Source organism: Chenopodium quinoa, unplaced genomic scaffold (genome assembly GCF_001683475.1).
Source record: "Chenopodium quinoa cultivar QQ74 unplaced genomic scaffold, ASM168347v1, whole genome shotgun sequence".
Classification (NCBI taxonomy): Eukaryota; Viridiplantae; Streptophyta; class Magnoliopsida; order Caryophyllales; family Amaranthaceae; genus Chenopodium; species Chenopodium quinoa.
In genome coordinates, this window is record NW_018742907.1 from 854410 (window position 1) to 869887 (window position 15478).

The 15478-nt window shown below is 35.6% G+C and overlaps 1 protein-coding gene across 4 annotated transcripts; it reads right to left on the reverse strand.

Moving 5' to 3' along the window:
* Positions 1 to 1025: 1025 nt before the first annotated feature.
* On the reverse strand, positions 1026 to 12023 carry LOC110727544 (F-box protein At2g26160-like). Of its 4 annotated transcripts, none has more exons than XM_021907107.1 (6): positions 5516 to 6396; positions 4001 to 5379; positions 3781 to 3877; positions 1751 to 3696; positions 1532 to 1602; positions 1026 to 1346 (listed from the first exon to the last, which is right to left on the reverse strand). In XM_021907107.1, the coding sequence occupies exons 4-5, from the start codon at positions 2962 to 2964 to the stop codon at positions 1536 to 1538; spliced, it is 1281 nt and encodes a 426-aa protein (XP_021762799.1). In that variant the 5' UTR covers positions 2965 to 3696; positions 3781 to 3877; positions 4001 to 5379; positions 5516 to 6396; the 3' UTR covers positions 1026 to 1346; positions 1532 to 1535. The 4 variants fall into 4 exon arrangements, with proteins under 4 accessions (XP_021762799.1, XP_021762798.1, XP_021762801.1 ...); XM_021907109.1 differs by adding an exon at positions 10686 to 11999 and having other exon boundaries at positions 1052 to 1346; positions 4001 to 10495; XM_021907106.1 differs by having other exon boundaries at positions 4001 to 6396.
* Positions 12024 to 15478: the final 3455 nt, after the last annotated feature.

The window sequence follows — 15478 nt, forward strand, 5'->3', positions numbered from 1 at the left end:
ATTTGCAACAAATGTACCGTTCACGGAGGCCTATGCAAAATTTGGTAGTGGGAAAAAGTAAGAGAGAGAAACGTAAAATACAAAATTGTCCATGTAATGTAAAGATAAAATAAAAAGTAAGTGTGAAAAAGTAAGAATATGTTAGGTATTTGCAGTGTGAACATAGATATTTTTTGTCCTAAAATGAAAGTGATGCAAATAATAAGTAGCACCTACTTTTAGTAAATGTTGCAAATAACCGTTTACGGAGGAAGTATACCAAGTAACATAAGAGCAGATACTCCGAACATAAACTCCAATGAAATAATCTCATTTAATTAGTTATAGCTATTTCGTTCGTTGGAGTTAGTCTCTATATTCTTTGGGTCAACGCTTGATGTATAGATGTACAGTGAGTACTTTGCATACGCCTTCACCATTATATTTGCGCTAACCCCCTATAATGTATTCCCTTCATATATCCCACCAATATTGAGCTAAACATTTTTTGAGCAAGGTTATTGAGCAAAAATCATCTTATTTGATTTACTTATGATTGTAGGAAAGTCAAGGTACTTCTCATGTGTATGTAAACACACTCTTTTTTGAACAGGGTCAATACAAGATCAAAGTGATAGCCCTATAATTGTGTAGCTAGAAGAAAATATATTAAGCATAACAAGAATGTATGTATAGCTTAAAATTCACATGTATTTAGTTTTGTCACACACATTTATTTATTTTTTTACTTGTTTATCAATCTGTCCACTATTAACCCGCTATTGATCCACCCTAACCCCCTAATAACCAAGTCTAGTTTCAACTGTTGAGACTCACTCAACAACTGAATTATTTCAGTAGCACACAATTTCACAAGCAAATCAATCTGTATACTGCATGAGCCTTTGATCAAATTATGGCTAATAATATATATCACATACCATTGTTTCAAAAAAAAAAAAAAAATATATATATATATATATATCTATCTCACATACCAATGTGAAAATGATATACTTGATGATCTACTGCAGCCCAAATCAAAATGCTACCAAAGAAATGTCAAATTTAATCATCCATCATCAAAATAAATCCCAACAATTCAAATAAGTTGAAAACCAAACACATAAACCTTCTCATCCAAAGGCTAAGTTTTAAGCAGTAAACTTAAACTTATGAAGCAGCTTCAAAGCCTACAAGAATCTAGAAAACACTTTAACAAGTCCGCATAATCGCGATTAGTAAAAAGATGGTAAATTTTACCACTGCGCGGATTAAGTTGAAAACGAACAAGGTCATCCTGCTTCCTCAGTTCCCGGCTTGAGCTGAATCGTCGGATTGAGAAAAATAGTTCTGATAATTGAACCCTGAAACAAAATCCATGCCTCAAATGTGAGAGATTGATATGTCATAATCGAAAAAAAAAAATACAATAAAATTAGTCAGGATTAGCTAAAATCAATTGGCAAAAGGTGTAATGCCCTGCTAATTATTATTACTGGTTCAATTTCATGACTTCTAAGCAACTAGTGAATGGAGTAAGGTTGATTACCTTCTTAAACAAACTCATTCTCATCAACAACTTCTTGCTTGATAAAGTATGGTACTCCCTCGTCTTCATTTCTATTTCACAAACCACCATGCATAGTCTCAAAGTTAGCATTTTAATTAACTTGTCTAATCTTTATAAGAAAACAAAGTTGCAAGTATATATATACACATAATCACATATATGAATATAATTTTCTTTGTTGTTTAAGAAAAATCTCACCCTGCAACGGCCCAGAGCCATGCTGGAAGTGGCCTCACAACGTCGAAATAGACCGGGTTAGATGATGCAAGGAAACATTCACCACTGTCGAAGTGATAAACAGCAACATCATGACGGCGGCTATAGTTCTGTGTCTTGAAGATCTTATGATCAGGGGACTGACCAGAATACGGGCGAAAGCTATCTCCAGGGAATACAATGCTGTTGCCTCTCCATCCAGGGAAATCCTTAGGCGAGGCAAAGAAACATCCACTCCAATTGACAAACAGGATTCTATCATCACCTATACCTTGATGATAATCCCACCTCTCTTCGTCTTCGTTCAGCTTAAAGACCTTAAAGCCTGGCCTATTCTTCCTCCACCAACGATAGACTAAAAACAGTCCATCAGTTGCTGCAGCTAAATATTTCCTGCCCTCTGGTCCTGCACCAGCACACACCGAGTCTTCTGCAACACTTATCGTCTTCAAAGAGTGATAATCCATGTAGCAAACCTTACCAGTACGATCCATAGCATAGATCCTACCCTTATAGCTCACTATATCCTCGATCTTCCTCCCCTTGAATGTAACCTTGTGTGTTTCCATTGTCCCAAGTCTTGTTACATATAGAGTAATTGAATTTGACATCTCAACAACAGAACAGTCATTGATCGAAAGGGGGGTTTCGTAATAAGGATCCATAAACAGTATAGCCTTATTGTTGGTGGGACGCCTCCCATTCTTTGTTCGCACAAATGATTCGCTATCAATTAAATTCATTGTAACGAATGTACCCAATTCCGATACAATAAATTGAGATATATCTAATGCTTTTGGAAAACCTCTAGGCAGAATATCATTAACATTATCAGAAAGAGGAAATCTGACGGTAAGTTTACCTGGAGTAAACTCCTCAACTGACAGTAAGTATGGCGGTAGTTCAGGATTGGTGGCTGATCGCAGCAGGAAAACTGAACTTGCCATCAGAACTCTGGGAGTAGACGACAATTCAGGGTCAGCAGGGAATTGGATGGGTAAAATTTGGGATAAGATGCTATTCATTGTGATCAGAGACAGAGGTGCTGATGCTTGCCATGTTTTGCAGATACTTCGGAATTTGTGGATGTCATCACGAGTGTTGAAGCGTTTTGCGATCAAAGATAGGAGCTCCTTTGGTAATTCAGACCAGGAGATATGGCGATCAAGGAAGGATTTTTTCATCACCGGATTCATTGCAGGATTAGGACAATAATCGCCGCAATGCTGCAAATTTTTAGGTTTATGAAGAGATGAGTGAATTAGGGATCCTAAGGGAGCTTTTATATGAGGTGTGCGCAAATCTCTAAGAGACGCGTGTCAATCATATCCAAAGGCAAAATGGGAAAACATATCCTTGCAATACTTTCTCCGTTACTTAATAGATGCATCATTTCTAAATTTTAGACAACATAAACATTGATTTTAACCATGCATCAGAAATTATGTAAAGATAATTGTCTATCGTGTCAAAATATCATTTGTATACAACTTATACTAATGTATCATGGGACATTGATTGTCAAAATTAATATATAAATACGGTAAATAATCAAAACGATGCATCTATTGAGAAATGAGTAAAGCATAATTCAATAATATAGATGATTAATCAATACTAATATGAAAGATGTATATGGTTTGTGCACATAGAATATCATAGGATCCATTCACTAATATCAATTTGGAATTTGACATACATATTTTTCATCAAGATTTGAATCAATTTAATGGTGGTGATACATTTTTTTGGCATGGTATTGATTGATTAGGAATTTCTCCTTTGAGATCCAATCTAGCAACATCTTTACATCGTACTCTTAAGCTACAACCTTACTTGTTTAAGATGTTTAGACAGACTGATTGAACTTGATTAAAAACCCTTAGCTTGAACAAATATCTTTGCAAAGTACATATTCCATCACACAACTGCACAAGGTTGAGAAGAATGATCTCTAAGAAATTATAAATTTAGGAAAATGTACATGTATATATCTGACAAGGGTTACTAACCAATTGATTAATCAATCAAGAACGGCCCATGGTAGGGTTCATAACCAGATCATCTTCTTCTCCTCTATCATCATCATTTTAATATTCCTCATTTCTCCTTCAAAAAAAACAATGATCTAAAAGTTAGTTATTATTCTTTACAAACTCAATTAATCTTAAGAAACAAAGTAATGTAAATATTAAGCACTTTGTATTTTATAAAGTTGAATGCTAAACTCACCTTGTAAACAATCGCGTACCGGCCGGTCCAGAGCCACGATGGAGGTAGCGAGCCATACCACATCAGAATGGCCTGAGTAAGAGGCTATAGGCCTACAGTCACCGCCACCCTCAAATTGAAAAACACAATGCAATTGCCTTTCCATCCAGGAAAATCCTAGGTCAAGGCAAAAAACCAGCCATCAAAAAGGATGAAAAATATTCTTTAATCACTTACTCTATTTGTTTCTTAAATTAGATGGCTGATTCAGGGTTTATGAATTGTTTGATTAATAGGGTTTATTTTGAGTAGTAGGATTGATTCAGGGTTTATGAATTTTTTATTAGTAATTTATTAACGTTTATGAATTGTATAATGTAATAATTCCGCAAATCTAGCATTGGGAATTGGTCAGCAATAGCCAGATTCTGGTTACCAAAGTTAACCCTAGACCCTAGCACAATAATAACAATATGTATATTTTTTTTTAACCAGTATCAAGTTAATAAAACCCAAAAAAAATGCTGATAAAGAAGATAATGTTTTTAGACAATTGCAATAATTTATCATACTCAACTCAGAACTGGAAGCAGAATGAAACTTCAAGTCTTCAAACAAGATGATCATATGAATAGAATACAATTTACCTAGAAAATTTTTATCATAGAATGATGAATTAAAAAATAAGGCCTCAAGTAATACTCTAATCTACTAGTAAATTCTCTTCGTTTTTTCAAGAGTCTCAACGAGATTGTATGTCAATGCGAAACTTAGACTAATAAAACATTTAGTTATTCATAATTACAATTTATAAAAAGCAAACATTTACAAATTAAACATTGAGCCGATCGTAACAACATTAGTAAATATTGCAAAAAGTCAAACTGAAACACTTACTAAAAATCGATGAGTACATAAAAAAACATTTAGCATATCTGATCTTCGTTTGGGCCCTGGTAGATAATAAAACAGTAAGGAGAAGCATTGCCCATTGGGCTGAAACATAAACAGTACCTTAACAAAGTCTAAACTTTGACTTCGGGTTCCTCTGATACAAAGAGGAAATATATCAGAGAATCAAAGGAACAGCACCAGCTACACAGCGCAGTGGCAGTAACGACAGATCAAAAGGGCCGATAGGCAGAGCACCGGTCCCCAACAAAGGCGCAAGTGAAAACTCCAGCAGCATACACACACAGAGAACAGATAATATTAGAGCACAAAAAATGTGAAAATTTGTGAGCTGTTTCTGCAATTTCCAGCAATTAAAATCAGTGTTTGGATGGTAGCAGAGTATTTCCTGTCATTCCCGGCATCTAAGGGTCAAATTATGGAGCAGTTTAGTCGGCAGTTTTCCAGCAGAATGGACGGCTGAAATCTACAGCCTTTGGTGGAGCTTGCTGAGAATCGAAACAGAGTAAAAGATAAGTAAGGGACTTCAACTTTCCAAATCGTTTGATATAAAAAATGAGCTACTGCCAGTTAATGAGAATTAACGAAGTGAAGTAAAATGAAGGAATGGGATGAGCAACTGACAGGTCTTCAACAGCTTTGCTTGAATAGATGACACAAAAACAATGCAAGATCCTCTGTATTAACTCATCTGTCAAAACTTTGATCAAAATTTCAAGATCCTCTGATAATAAGTCATCTGTCACAACTTTGATCCAGCTTATGACTACTATACAGACCATTACATTACAGAATCCTGCACAGATCTGTATTCTACACTTAAAACTTGAATTTTAGAACTAAACTAGTCAAAATCACAGGAAGAACAAACCCAGCAGATTATCTATTCCAAATAACTACTTCCTCTTTCTAAATAGGGTTAATAGAAACTAGTAATGTCACTAATTTGAACTAAATCTGATAAGAGAAAGGACTTGCTTTCTGACAGATCATGTTTTTGGAACTGGAGATGTAGAATCAAAATTGCTATCCTAAACATCAATAATCTAACAATAAGCTTGTTTTCTAAACTATATAAAAAAAAGGTAGAACACAAACAAAATCTCTCACACATTTATAGTATAAAGTAATTATGCATCTTTAGGAGTTATAAGCTGCCATACAGATTTCTTAAAGCAGATAAAAATTTCAGCATAATTACAGTAAGTAGAAAGAAAGTATATGCCATGTCTCCTTAAAAATGAGCAGAAACATTCTGCTCATGGGAAAATACCGGAATATATATCTAATGGCAGTCCTGGCACACAATTTATAATGAAATATGTAGCAGATGGCATACAATGTTTGCCTACTTCTCAATTGCCTTCTTCCTCTTCTGCTTCTTCAGAATCACCTCTGAATAAGAATTTACCGCTGAACAAGCCTTCGTAGAGTCAGCATAGTACATGAACTCTGTTCTTCTGATCTAGAAAAAGACAGCTATTAAGCTTAAGCATATAGTAGCTATATTTTTTAGAGCTGTTTTATATAAGTTGAGGGTATTCTCAACCCTCTGTTGCACAAACAATTATCTGCTTGACACCATGGCAGATGTGACCAGAATACAGAGGAATATCCTGGATAAGTTTCTAAAGGCCTACAATCACCATCTCCGAAGTTAAAAACAGCAACATCAAGATGGAGCTTCCATGTCTGAAAGATTTTAGAATCAAAATCTCTTATACCAGAATACTCAGGGAAACTGCCTCTACGGAATACAATGCAATTTCCTTTCCATCCTGGAAAATCCTTAGCCAAGGCAAAGAAACACCCATCAAAGGTCACAAACAGTATCCTGTCATCACCTATACCTTCAATGCTATCCCATTTCTGCTTCTCCTGATTCAACTTGAAAACCTTAAAGGCTGCCTCATGATCACCAATCTGACTCCGTCTTAAAATTAAATAGAGTTCTCCAGATGATACAGCAAAACGTTTCTTGTAATTGCTTCTAGATCCACCAGGAACTGGACCTTCACTAACACTTGACATCTTTAACGATTGATAATCCATTGAACAGACTCTACCTTCATAATCAACTGCATAAACCCTTCCACTAAAACTCACCAAATCATCAAATTCCCTCCCCTTGAAATATACTTGCTGTGTTTCACCATCTTTAAGCCTTGTAACAGATAAATAATCTACTTGATCATACAACTCTATGACAGTACAATCATCAATGGTTGGACAAGTTTCACAATTTGGATCCACAAACAAAACCACCTTATTATCATATTCAGTTAATCTCTTCTCAGAGAACATATCTTCAGGCCTATCCACCCTTCTAAGAGTATAAAATCTACCTAATTCCTGAAAATCAGACCAGCCAAAACTATTCGGGGAACCAATAGGCAGCACTCTAGTAACAACTCGAGAAAGGGGTGCTCTGACATAGAGCTTACCAGGGTTAAGCTCCTCCACGGAGATCAACAACGATTGGTGCTTACAATCCACAGTTGATTGCAGAAGAAAAACAGAATTTGCCACTAAAACTGAAGAATGGCTCATACCTCTGTACGGAAAGAGAGGAGACAGAAAGTTTCTAGAGGAGAGCATAGATAAAGGGACAGAACTCCTCCATGTCTGACAGACTGTCCGGATCTGCATAATGTCTGTTCTTGTTTCGAGCCGCTCTGCGATAGATAGTACCAGCTCCGGCGGCAATGCAGACCATGTTTCACGATCCATTACAATCAGAGATTTGAGATATATCTTAGGGATTGAAAGTTTCTAGAGGTCTTGAATAAGTAGCAAAACCTGAAGTTTGTTGTATTTGTCAATTTGAGGATGGTGGTTGGGACTCCTTTACGAAAGTATCAATCTAAATTATTAAACTAACTAATAACGTGCAAGTTGCTCTAAACAATTATGCAACATTAGAATTTTTTGTTAATGAACGGTCTAGATGTGATTGTGTGAACTTTAAAGGTAGGTGCTGGGTCATTCTCAATTCCAACGTGTTATGTGGTGATGCATGTGCAAACTATGCCAACAGAGGTAATTAAATCACTTTGTCGGTTTGTCAACTTTTGACAGAAATATAGACCATCATGTCTCTATTGATAGAAAAAGTAAATGAAGATAATTTAAGGCTAAGCATTTTGATGATTAAAAATTTAATATGTATGATGGCATCTAGTCATCTAAACAACTTTACACGGATTATTTGTTAATTTTCACACTCAACATCATCTACCATTACACTCCAAATGAGCTTTCAGTAAGATCTATACTCCAAATAATTATTCATATCCTACATTCACGGGGTCCTGGTAAACTCTAATATGTGACCGTCTCTAAACAATTTACTACAAGACATCTTTTTTCCGTGATGTGAATGTCTCACAATAAATTAGCGTGGGACAGTCTCACCCAAACCATACTCATTCCACCCAATATAGAATTCATGAATATGAACAATTCTCTGAGGTCTAGAAATATATTTCAAACTAATTCCACTAAAGAAAAGTAGCCAAATCCTATGCTTGAAAGTTAAACATATAGAATAAAGTACACAGAATGATCATTCAAAGTAAAAAAAAATAGTCATCAAGTTCAGTAATAAACATGAATATTCTTAAACAGAGGTCGTCCAATCCTGCAACTACAAAGTTTGAACAAAAACTGCTATCCTTAAACATCAATAATCCAATATACGAAAATATTCTCATCGTTTGACAGAATAAACAAGCATCAAGCTAAACATACTGAGCTTTTAGATACTAGATACTCCTGAGAGATGCTTTTTCTTCAGCCAATTAACTTAACAAAGAAAAACCTTGTTCATAACAACTCCAGACCACCAGACAAAAATACCAGATGCAAATACACCTTATTGCAAAATAGTCAGTCGATTTCGTCCATACACCATTGCTGTCCTGCAAAGTCTAGAACATATCCTTACAGATCAACACTCATAAGTTCAATCAGTTATTACTTATAAAAACATAGCAGAATGGCCAGAATCCTAACAATAATGTAGACAGATTTTTCATGCCAAGTGTAAAACAGAAAGCCAGGTTCACATTCTAAGCTTCAATGTTTTTCCTATTATTAATTTCTTTTTTTAAAATCACTTTAATATAATGATCTATACACAAAAAGGTGAAACAAGACCAAAGTGTATTAAACAACAGGTTTTGTACGGTAGTGAACATATTCTGCAACTACAAGTGTCAAAAAAAACTACTCCTTTAGTCCTTTCATTAGTATAAACTGAAGATGCATCTTGAAGTATAAATATAGCTGATACTCCGTACATTATTTAGGGCAGTGATACTCTGTATATGCTTCAAAATCCTGATTCTTAACAGCTAGTCAGCTACTAAACTTTTTTTAACCAAATTACGTTGGAAGCATAAGAAACATTTTCATTAATTCTATCCCAAAACATGAACAATCCAATGACCTTGAACATTCTGATAGTTTGACAAAGTTATAATGCATCTCATAGTGTGGCTGATATACTGAGATTGTAGATCCTGACTCTTAAAATATGCCAAAGAACCTAACAAAGATATACCTTATCTACTCAGAGAGCCTACACAGCGAAGAGAAGCATCCTAATTATCCATATATATACATCCTAGTTATCTATATAAATTCATCCTAATTATCTATGTACTAAGAGCACTTACACAACAAAAAGAAGCATCCTAATTAGCTATATATATACATCCTAGTTATATATATAGTTGTATATGACAGATTAATAAATATGCCATACTATAATTGACTGTCAAGCTCCCGAAAAATAGAAGTATTAAGTGTGCAATGAGCATCACATATAAACTCCGAAATTAGAAAGGAAAACACAAAATGTGAAACTATCACTTGCTCATGTATAGAAAGGAAAAATTATGCAAATGATCAGGACAATAATCTCGAATAAAGAACAATCATTTCAACCAAAAGAAAATAAAGCAATGGTAAACTGATTATACCATAAAATATATCCCATAAGGCCGTAAAGGTCAGTTCACAACACCCAAAAAAAACACCAAAACAAATAGGAGCCAGCAGATTTCTGTAACACCTGTATATACTATGTAGCAAGTACTTTTTGCCTGCAGCTCAAAATGCAAAATAAAGTAATATCTTCTATCGTTATCATTAATATTCCACAAAGAGATGATCACTAGTTAGAAGTACTAAATGCCAGTTATAGGACATATATACTAACTCAGAACCTTAGTACAAACAAAGGTCCCTGACATTGAAATTACAACCACCAGAGTTGGACTAAGGACCTGAGACACTAAAGCAAGATAGACATATGTTCCTTAAAGTGCAACTTTAATAAAACTGAAGCAAAGAATTAGTAGCTGGAGCAGAAGCTTTAGTGTTTTAGGATGGCTATCTTGAAAAAGAGGCTTTTAGCTTAGGAGAAGGATAATTCCAGTCGCCGATTAATGCATATTGGCCAAGCAGCTATATACAGTATGTATGCTTTATTACCTCCCATGGACAATCGTCATGATCTGTGCCTCAAGCAAAGGGAAAGGAGCATATTGAAGTCTACAAGGGGCTCATTCTTTGACCTGCTTGTATCCAGCTAGGATTCTGATAATAGAAGAGGCAGCCTAGATTAGTTTTTCAGTTAACATATCAAATAGAGCACAATAGAAAATAATGTTTGAAGCAATAAGCAGACAGCATGCAAGCCAAAAGCAATGCACACCAATTTCTAGACAAAATTTACAAGTAACATGTTTGATTATGTATTGCAGGACAGGGTGGAGAAATTTTTTACCTATCTTTAGAAAGCAAACGTGGTCTAGCCCAAGACAGAGGTGGCCAAAAGTAAACCGACAAGCCCGAGTAAGATAATAAAAGACTATCCCTAAAGATACCCTCATCCGAATAGGCCACAGCAATCTCAGGGCGCCTATTTTCTCTCTGAAGCAATATATCATCAGGATAATACCATTCAGTATTATAGGCATGGAAACGGTCCTTAGGGAACACAATGCAATTCCCTCGAAACCCAGGCAACCTTTCAGCATCAACAAAGAAGCAATTATCAAAGGTCACTAATAGTATTTGGTCTCCCAAACTATCAACCTTATCCCACACACGCAGCTCAAAATCAAGCTTATACACCTCGAAATATTCATCACACGACCCATGAATCATATACAGATCCCCAAACGATTCAACCAAAAGCTTAAGCTTAGTACTGAACGAATTAAAAACCATAGAGAATGTGCAAGATGTGACCATTTTCACGCTTGCTCCACAACCATCAATAAGATAAGCAATTCCTCCTCCATCAATAGCACAAACCTGCCCCTTTAAACTTACAATGTCACTAAAATTAAACTTATCACTTAATCCATAACTTATACTCCTTACTTCTCCACTTTCTAGTTCAAAAAGAATCAAATTCCCAAAATTAGTAAGTGCAAATACAACATCAAGATGGTTATTAACAGTCTTTGCACCACAATCAGAGAGTAAGACCACTTTAATAGCATAACCACGAAACCCATAAAAATCAAACACCTTTTCACCGCCATAATCAAAACAGAGCTTAAGCCCTTGACCCAAAACCGAAACCCGACAATTCAACAAATCCAATTTTTCTGGGAAACTTGAGGGTAAATCATTAATGGTGGTTTTAGTGAGGGGAAAACGGGGTCGAAGCTTACCTGGGTTTAGCTCTTCAACAGAGATTAACCATGGATTCGCCATTGATGAGGTCTGATCAAAAGGTTGAAGGAGAACAGTGGCAGTTCTTACTAGCAAAATTGGGGAATTTGATTGCTTGAAAATGGCGGAGTGAGATGGGATTTGAAGGGGTAATTTGGTATCCAAAAGGTGACCGGAAAAGGGGGTAGAAGATCGCCATTGTTTGCAAACTGCCCGGAATTTGAGGTGATCATATCTGGATTTCAAGTGACTGGAAATTTTTGATAGTAGTTCTGGGGGAAGATTCGACCAATCAATTGAACAATGTTGCATTTTTTGAATATTTTTGTAGAATGTTAGTTGTTTTAGATGTGGAACAAAGAATTTAATTTAATTTCTGGGATTTTGGTGTTGTAATTTGTTAATCGATTTTAGGGTTTATCGTTGTATAACTAGTTAATTAACCGTCCCAAACAAAATGATACTTCGTAAAATATAATTCATACAAGTTTATCTTCTTCGTAAACAACTAACTAATTAACTAATTACTAAATTAAACGAAAATATTGCAAAAACAATTACTCCGTATAATCACAATAATTATAATTTATCTTTGTTTGCTCATTTTCATAACGTTTTTCCATCACAAGGGCGATAAAGTTGTTTTATGAGTAACGATTTGTACGGGATCGAATTGATGATTTTTTTTTTGCTTTAATTGTCATAATCTATTATTGTAGATATTGTACGACTTTTTTTATTTATAAATCAATCTTTATTTAAAAATATATATGCCAACAACTAACCACAATTTTAAATTTGTGATGATCTTGTGGCTAGGAGGTCCATTCTAGACAATGTTCTTGTGTGTCAGGACATGTTAAGGGACTACAATTACAGAAGAAGAGCCCCTAGATGTACCTTAAAGTTGACCTGAGGAAAGCATATGATTCTGTCCACTGGAGTTATATTTGAAGATATGTTGTTGGCTCTTGGCTTTCCCAGTTAGTTTGTTTCTTGGGTGATGGAGTGTGTTTCTACTCCTTCTTACTCTATCTTCATTAACGGGGGGCTCCATGGTTTCTTTAAGGGCAAAAGAGGGGTTAGACAGGGTGACCCCATGTCTCCTCTTCTCTTTGTAGTTGTGATGGAGTATTTGACTAGGCTTTTGAAGAAAGTGGGAAAGCTTCACAGTTTTAAGTTTCACTCTAGATGCAAGCAATTACAGTTGAATCACCTTATTTTTGCTGATGATTTGATGCTCTTTTCTCATGGTGATAAGAAATCAGTGAATTACTTAGTTCAAGCTCTGAGAAGATTTGAAGCTATCTCTGGTTTGCAAGCCAATGTGAATAAAACAGCTGTGTATTTTGGAAATGTTACTGATCAGGTGAAGGAGGATATCCTTGCTAGGTCTAGTTTTGTTATTGGCTCTACTCCTTTTAAGTACATAGGGGTCCCTCTGAATGCTAAGTACTTGAGACAGTCTGATTTTGATTGTTTGGTGGATCAAATGCTTAAAAGAATTACATGTTGGTCTAGTAAGAACCTGTCCTACTCAGCTAGAGTTGTGCTAATCAATTCTGTCCTAATGAGCTTGCATACTTACTGGGCTCAGTGCATGCTTCATCCTAAATCAGTCATTGATAGAATTAACCAGCTATGCAGGGCCTTTCTTTGGGAAGGAAATGTTGTCCTGTCCAAGGCTCCTCCTATTTCATGGAGCTGGGTTTGTAAACCTAAAAAGTTTGGGGGTCTTGGAGTCAGGGACTGTGCAACTTGGAATAGAGCAACCCTTGGCAAGTATGTATGGAAGGTGGCTGTTAAAGAGGACACATTGAGGGTTAGGTGGATCCATAATGTGTATCTCAAGAATCAGGATTGGTGGAGTTACACTCCTAAGAAGGGTGATGGTTGGGCTTGGAAGAGAGTATGTTCTGTTAAAGATAAGCTTAAGTCTGGGTTTGAAGCTGGTAAATGGCAGGAGAATTCTTACAAAATTGCTGCTGCCTACAAGTGGATTCAGGGTGATTGTCCTAAAGTAAGCTGGGGCAGTTGGATTTGGAATAAATATAACATTCCAAAGCACTCATTCGTTTCTTGGCTTGCTGTTATGAATAGACTCAATACTAGAACTAAACTGAAGCAGATTGATGTTTGTGATGTGGATACTTGCCTGTTATGTGATGCAGCTAGTGAATCTCATTCCCATTTATTCTTTGACTGTGGTGATAGCAGAAGATGCTTATCTACTGTGAATGCTTGGATTAAAGTCCAGGAAAAACACTTTAACATTACTAGAACGTGGCAGCACTGGAAAAGAAGTGTCAGAGATGAGGTGAAACAGAAAATTAGATTGGCTGCTTTGACTGCTTGTGTTTATCAATTTTGGGCTGCTAGGAATAAAGCTTACTGGGATAAGGCTTTGATTCATCCTGATAGACTCTGCTATACTATTTGTAGTGAAGTACTGGATAAGGCTCAACAGCTTATAAATAGCAAATGGAAGAGATCTCATTGTAAATGGCTGTTTCAGCTCAAAAGTTGTATTCCTCCATAGCTTAGATGTTGTTTGGTCTGTTTTTGCCTATTTCAATAGGTAGTTTTTTGTTTTTTGATTAGGGGGTTGGTCGGCCAGATTGGCTTTGTAGTTGGGGTTTTGAGGGCTTGTCCCTCCTCGTTTGGTAATAAAATCTTACTTACTAAAAAAATAAAAAATAAATAAAAAAATAAAAAAAAATAAAATTGTGATGATCAACTTGCTTACACTATTTATGGATACAATTATATGAAGGGAGGGGAAGGAAAAGAGGGGGGAAGGGACGGGAGGGAAATTGATTTTGGCACGCCTATTATTGATATTTACACACCTCCATGTGAGAGGGGTACAGACAATTGTGCTCTGACAATGGATGTGTTTAAATCACTTTTTGATGTGCCAAAATCATTTCCTGGACGGGAGGAAGAATATGTTTCCCTTGTTTGGATAAAGGAGAAAAGGAAGGGAGGGAGGGGAGAGAAGAAGAACATAAATTAATAACTTGAATTAAATTTTATAGTTGTTCCCTGCTGCTGGTATAGTGGTATTGTTCCTTAAACCATTGCATTCTTAAGCCTCTCCAACAGCAAGTAAAATGTTTGTGAGTAGCACTCAATTCCATGTTCACTACAACCTGTAACATTGCCTGATAATTTTCTCTGCTGCTAATACATGGATTTGTGAATTTCCTTGTTATGCCATTGCGCTTTAACAAATCCTAGCAGGTCAAAGATTTGATCAGACTATAACTAATAAGTCAAATTGCAGAATTATCTATTGATAAAATAGAAACATTCCTCATGCCTGGCATAGAGCAGAAATTTAATCTTCAAAATCAAACACTGGGATAAATACTAAATATGCATAACAATTAGTTCACAAAAGGATGATTACAAGGCGAGCAGGATTTATATTAAACAGTAACTTTTTTTTCCCTGCAAGTAGATGGTCAAAAAAAAAAACTTTTTTCCTAAACACCTATATGTACATGGTCTGCAGACCACTAATGTAGGGTGGTAAACTAGAACTTTTTCATCCATAAGTAAAACCTGGTGATTTGGTGAACATGTCTCCAAGAGCATAACCTATATCAGCTTGAAAATCCAGATTTTTGACAGCAACTGCTTTCAATAAACCAAATTACATTTGAAGCATAAGAGCTTAGCAAAAAGGTACCCCGTGTTACCATATATACAATCACCAACAAAAAAAGCAAAAGCAGCCAATCTATCGAACAACCACTGCCAACATTTATAAGAATCAAACTACAATAAGAAAAACACAAGATGTCATTTCAGGAGTATAAGTCTATAATCAAATAAAATCCAGAACGAACTATATAAGTATATATTGGTTCTATCAAAAATAATATTGAA

Excerpts from the sequence above, each read along its gene's own strand:
- LOC110727544 (XM_021907107.1), bottom strand. The coding sequence starts at position 2,964 with ATGAATCCGGTGATGAAAAAATCCTTCCTTGATCGCCATATCTCCTGG. Across the intron at positions 1,603-1,750 it reads TGGCTCTGGGCCGTTGCAGG|AAATGAAGACGAGGGAGTAC; the intron begins GTGAGATTTTTC and ends TTTGTGAAATAG.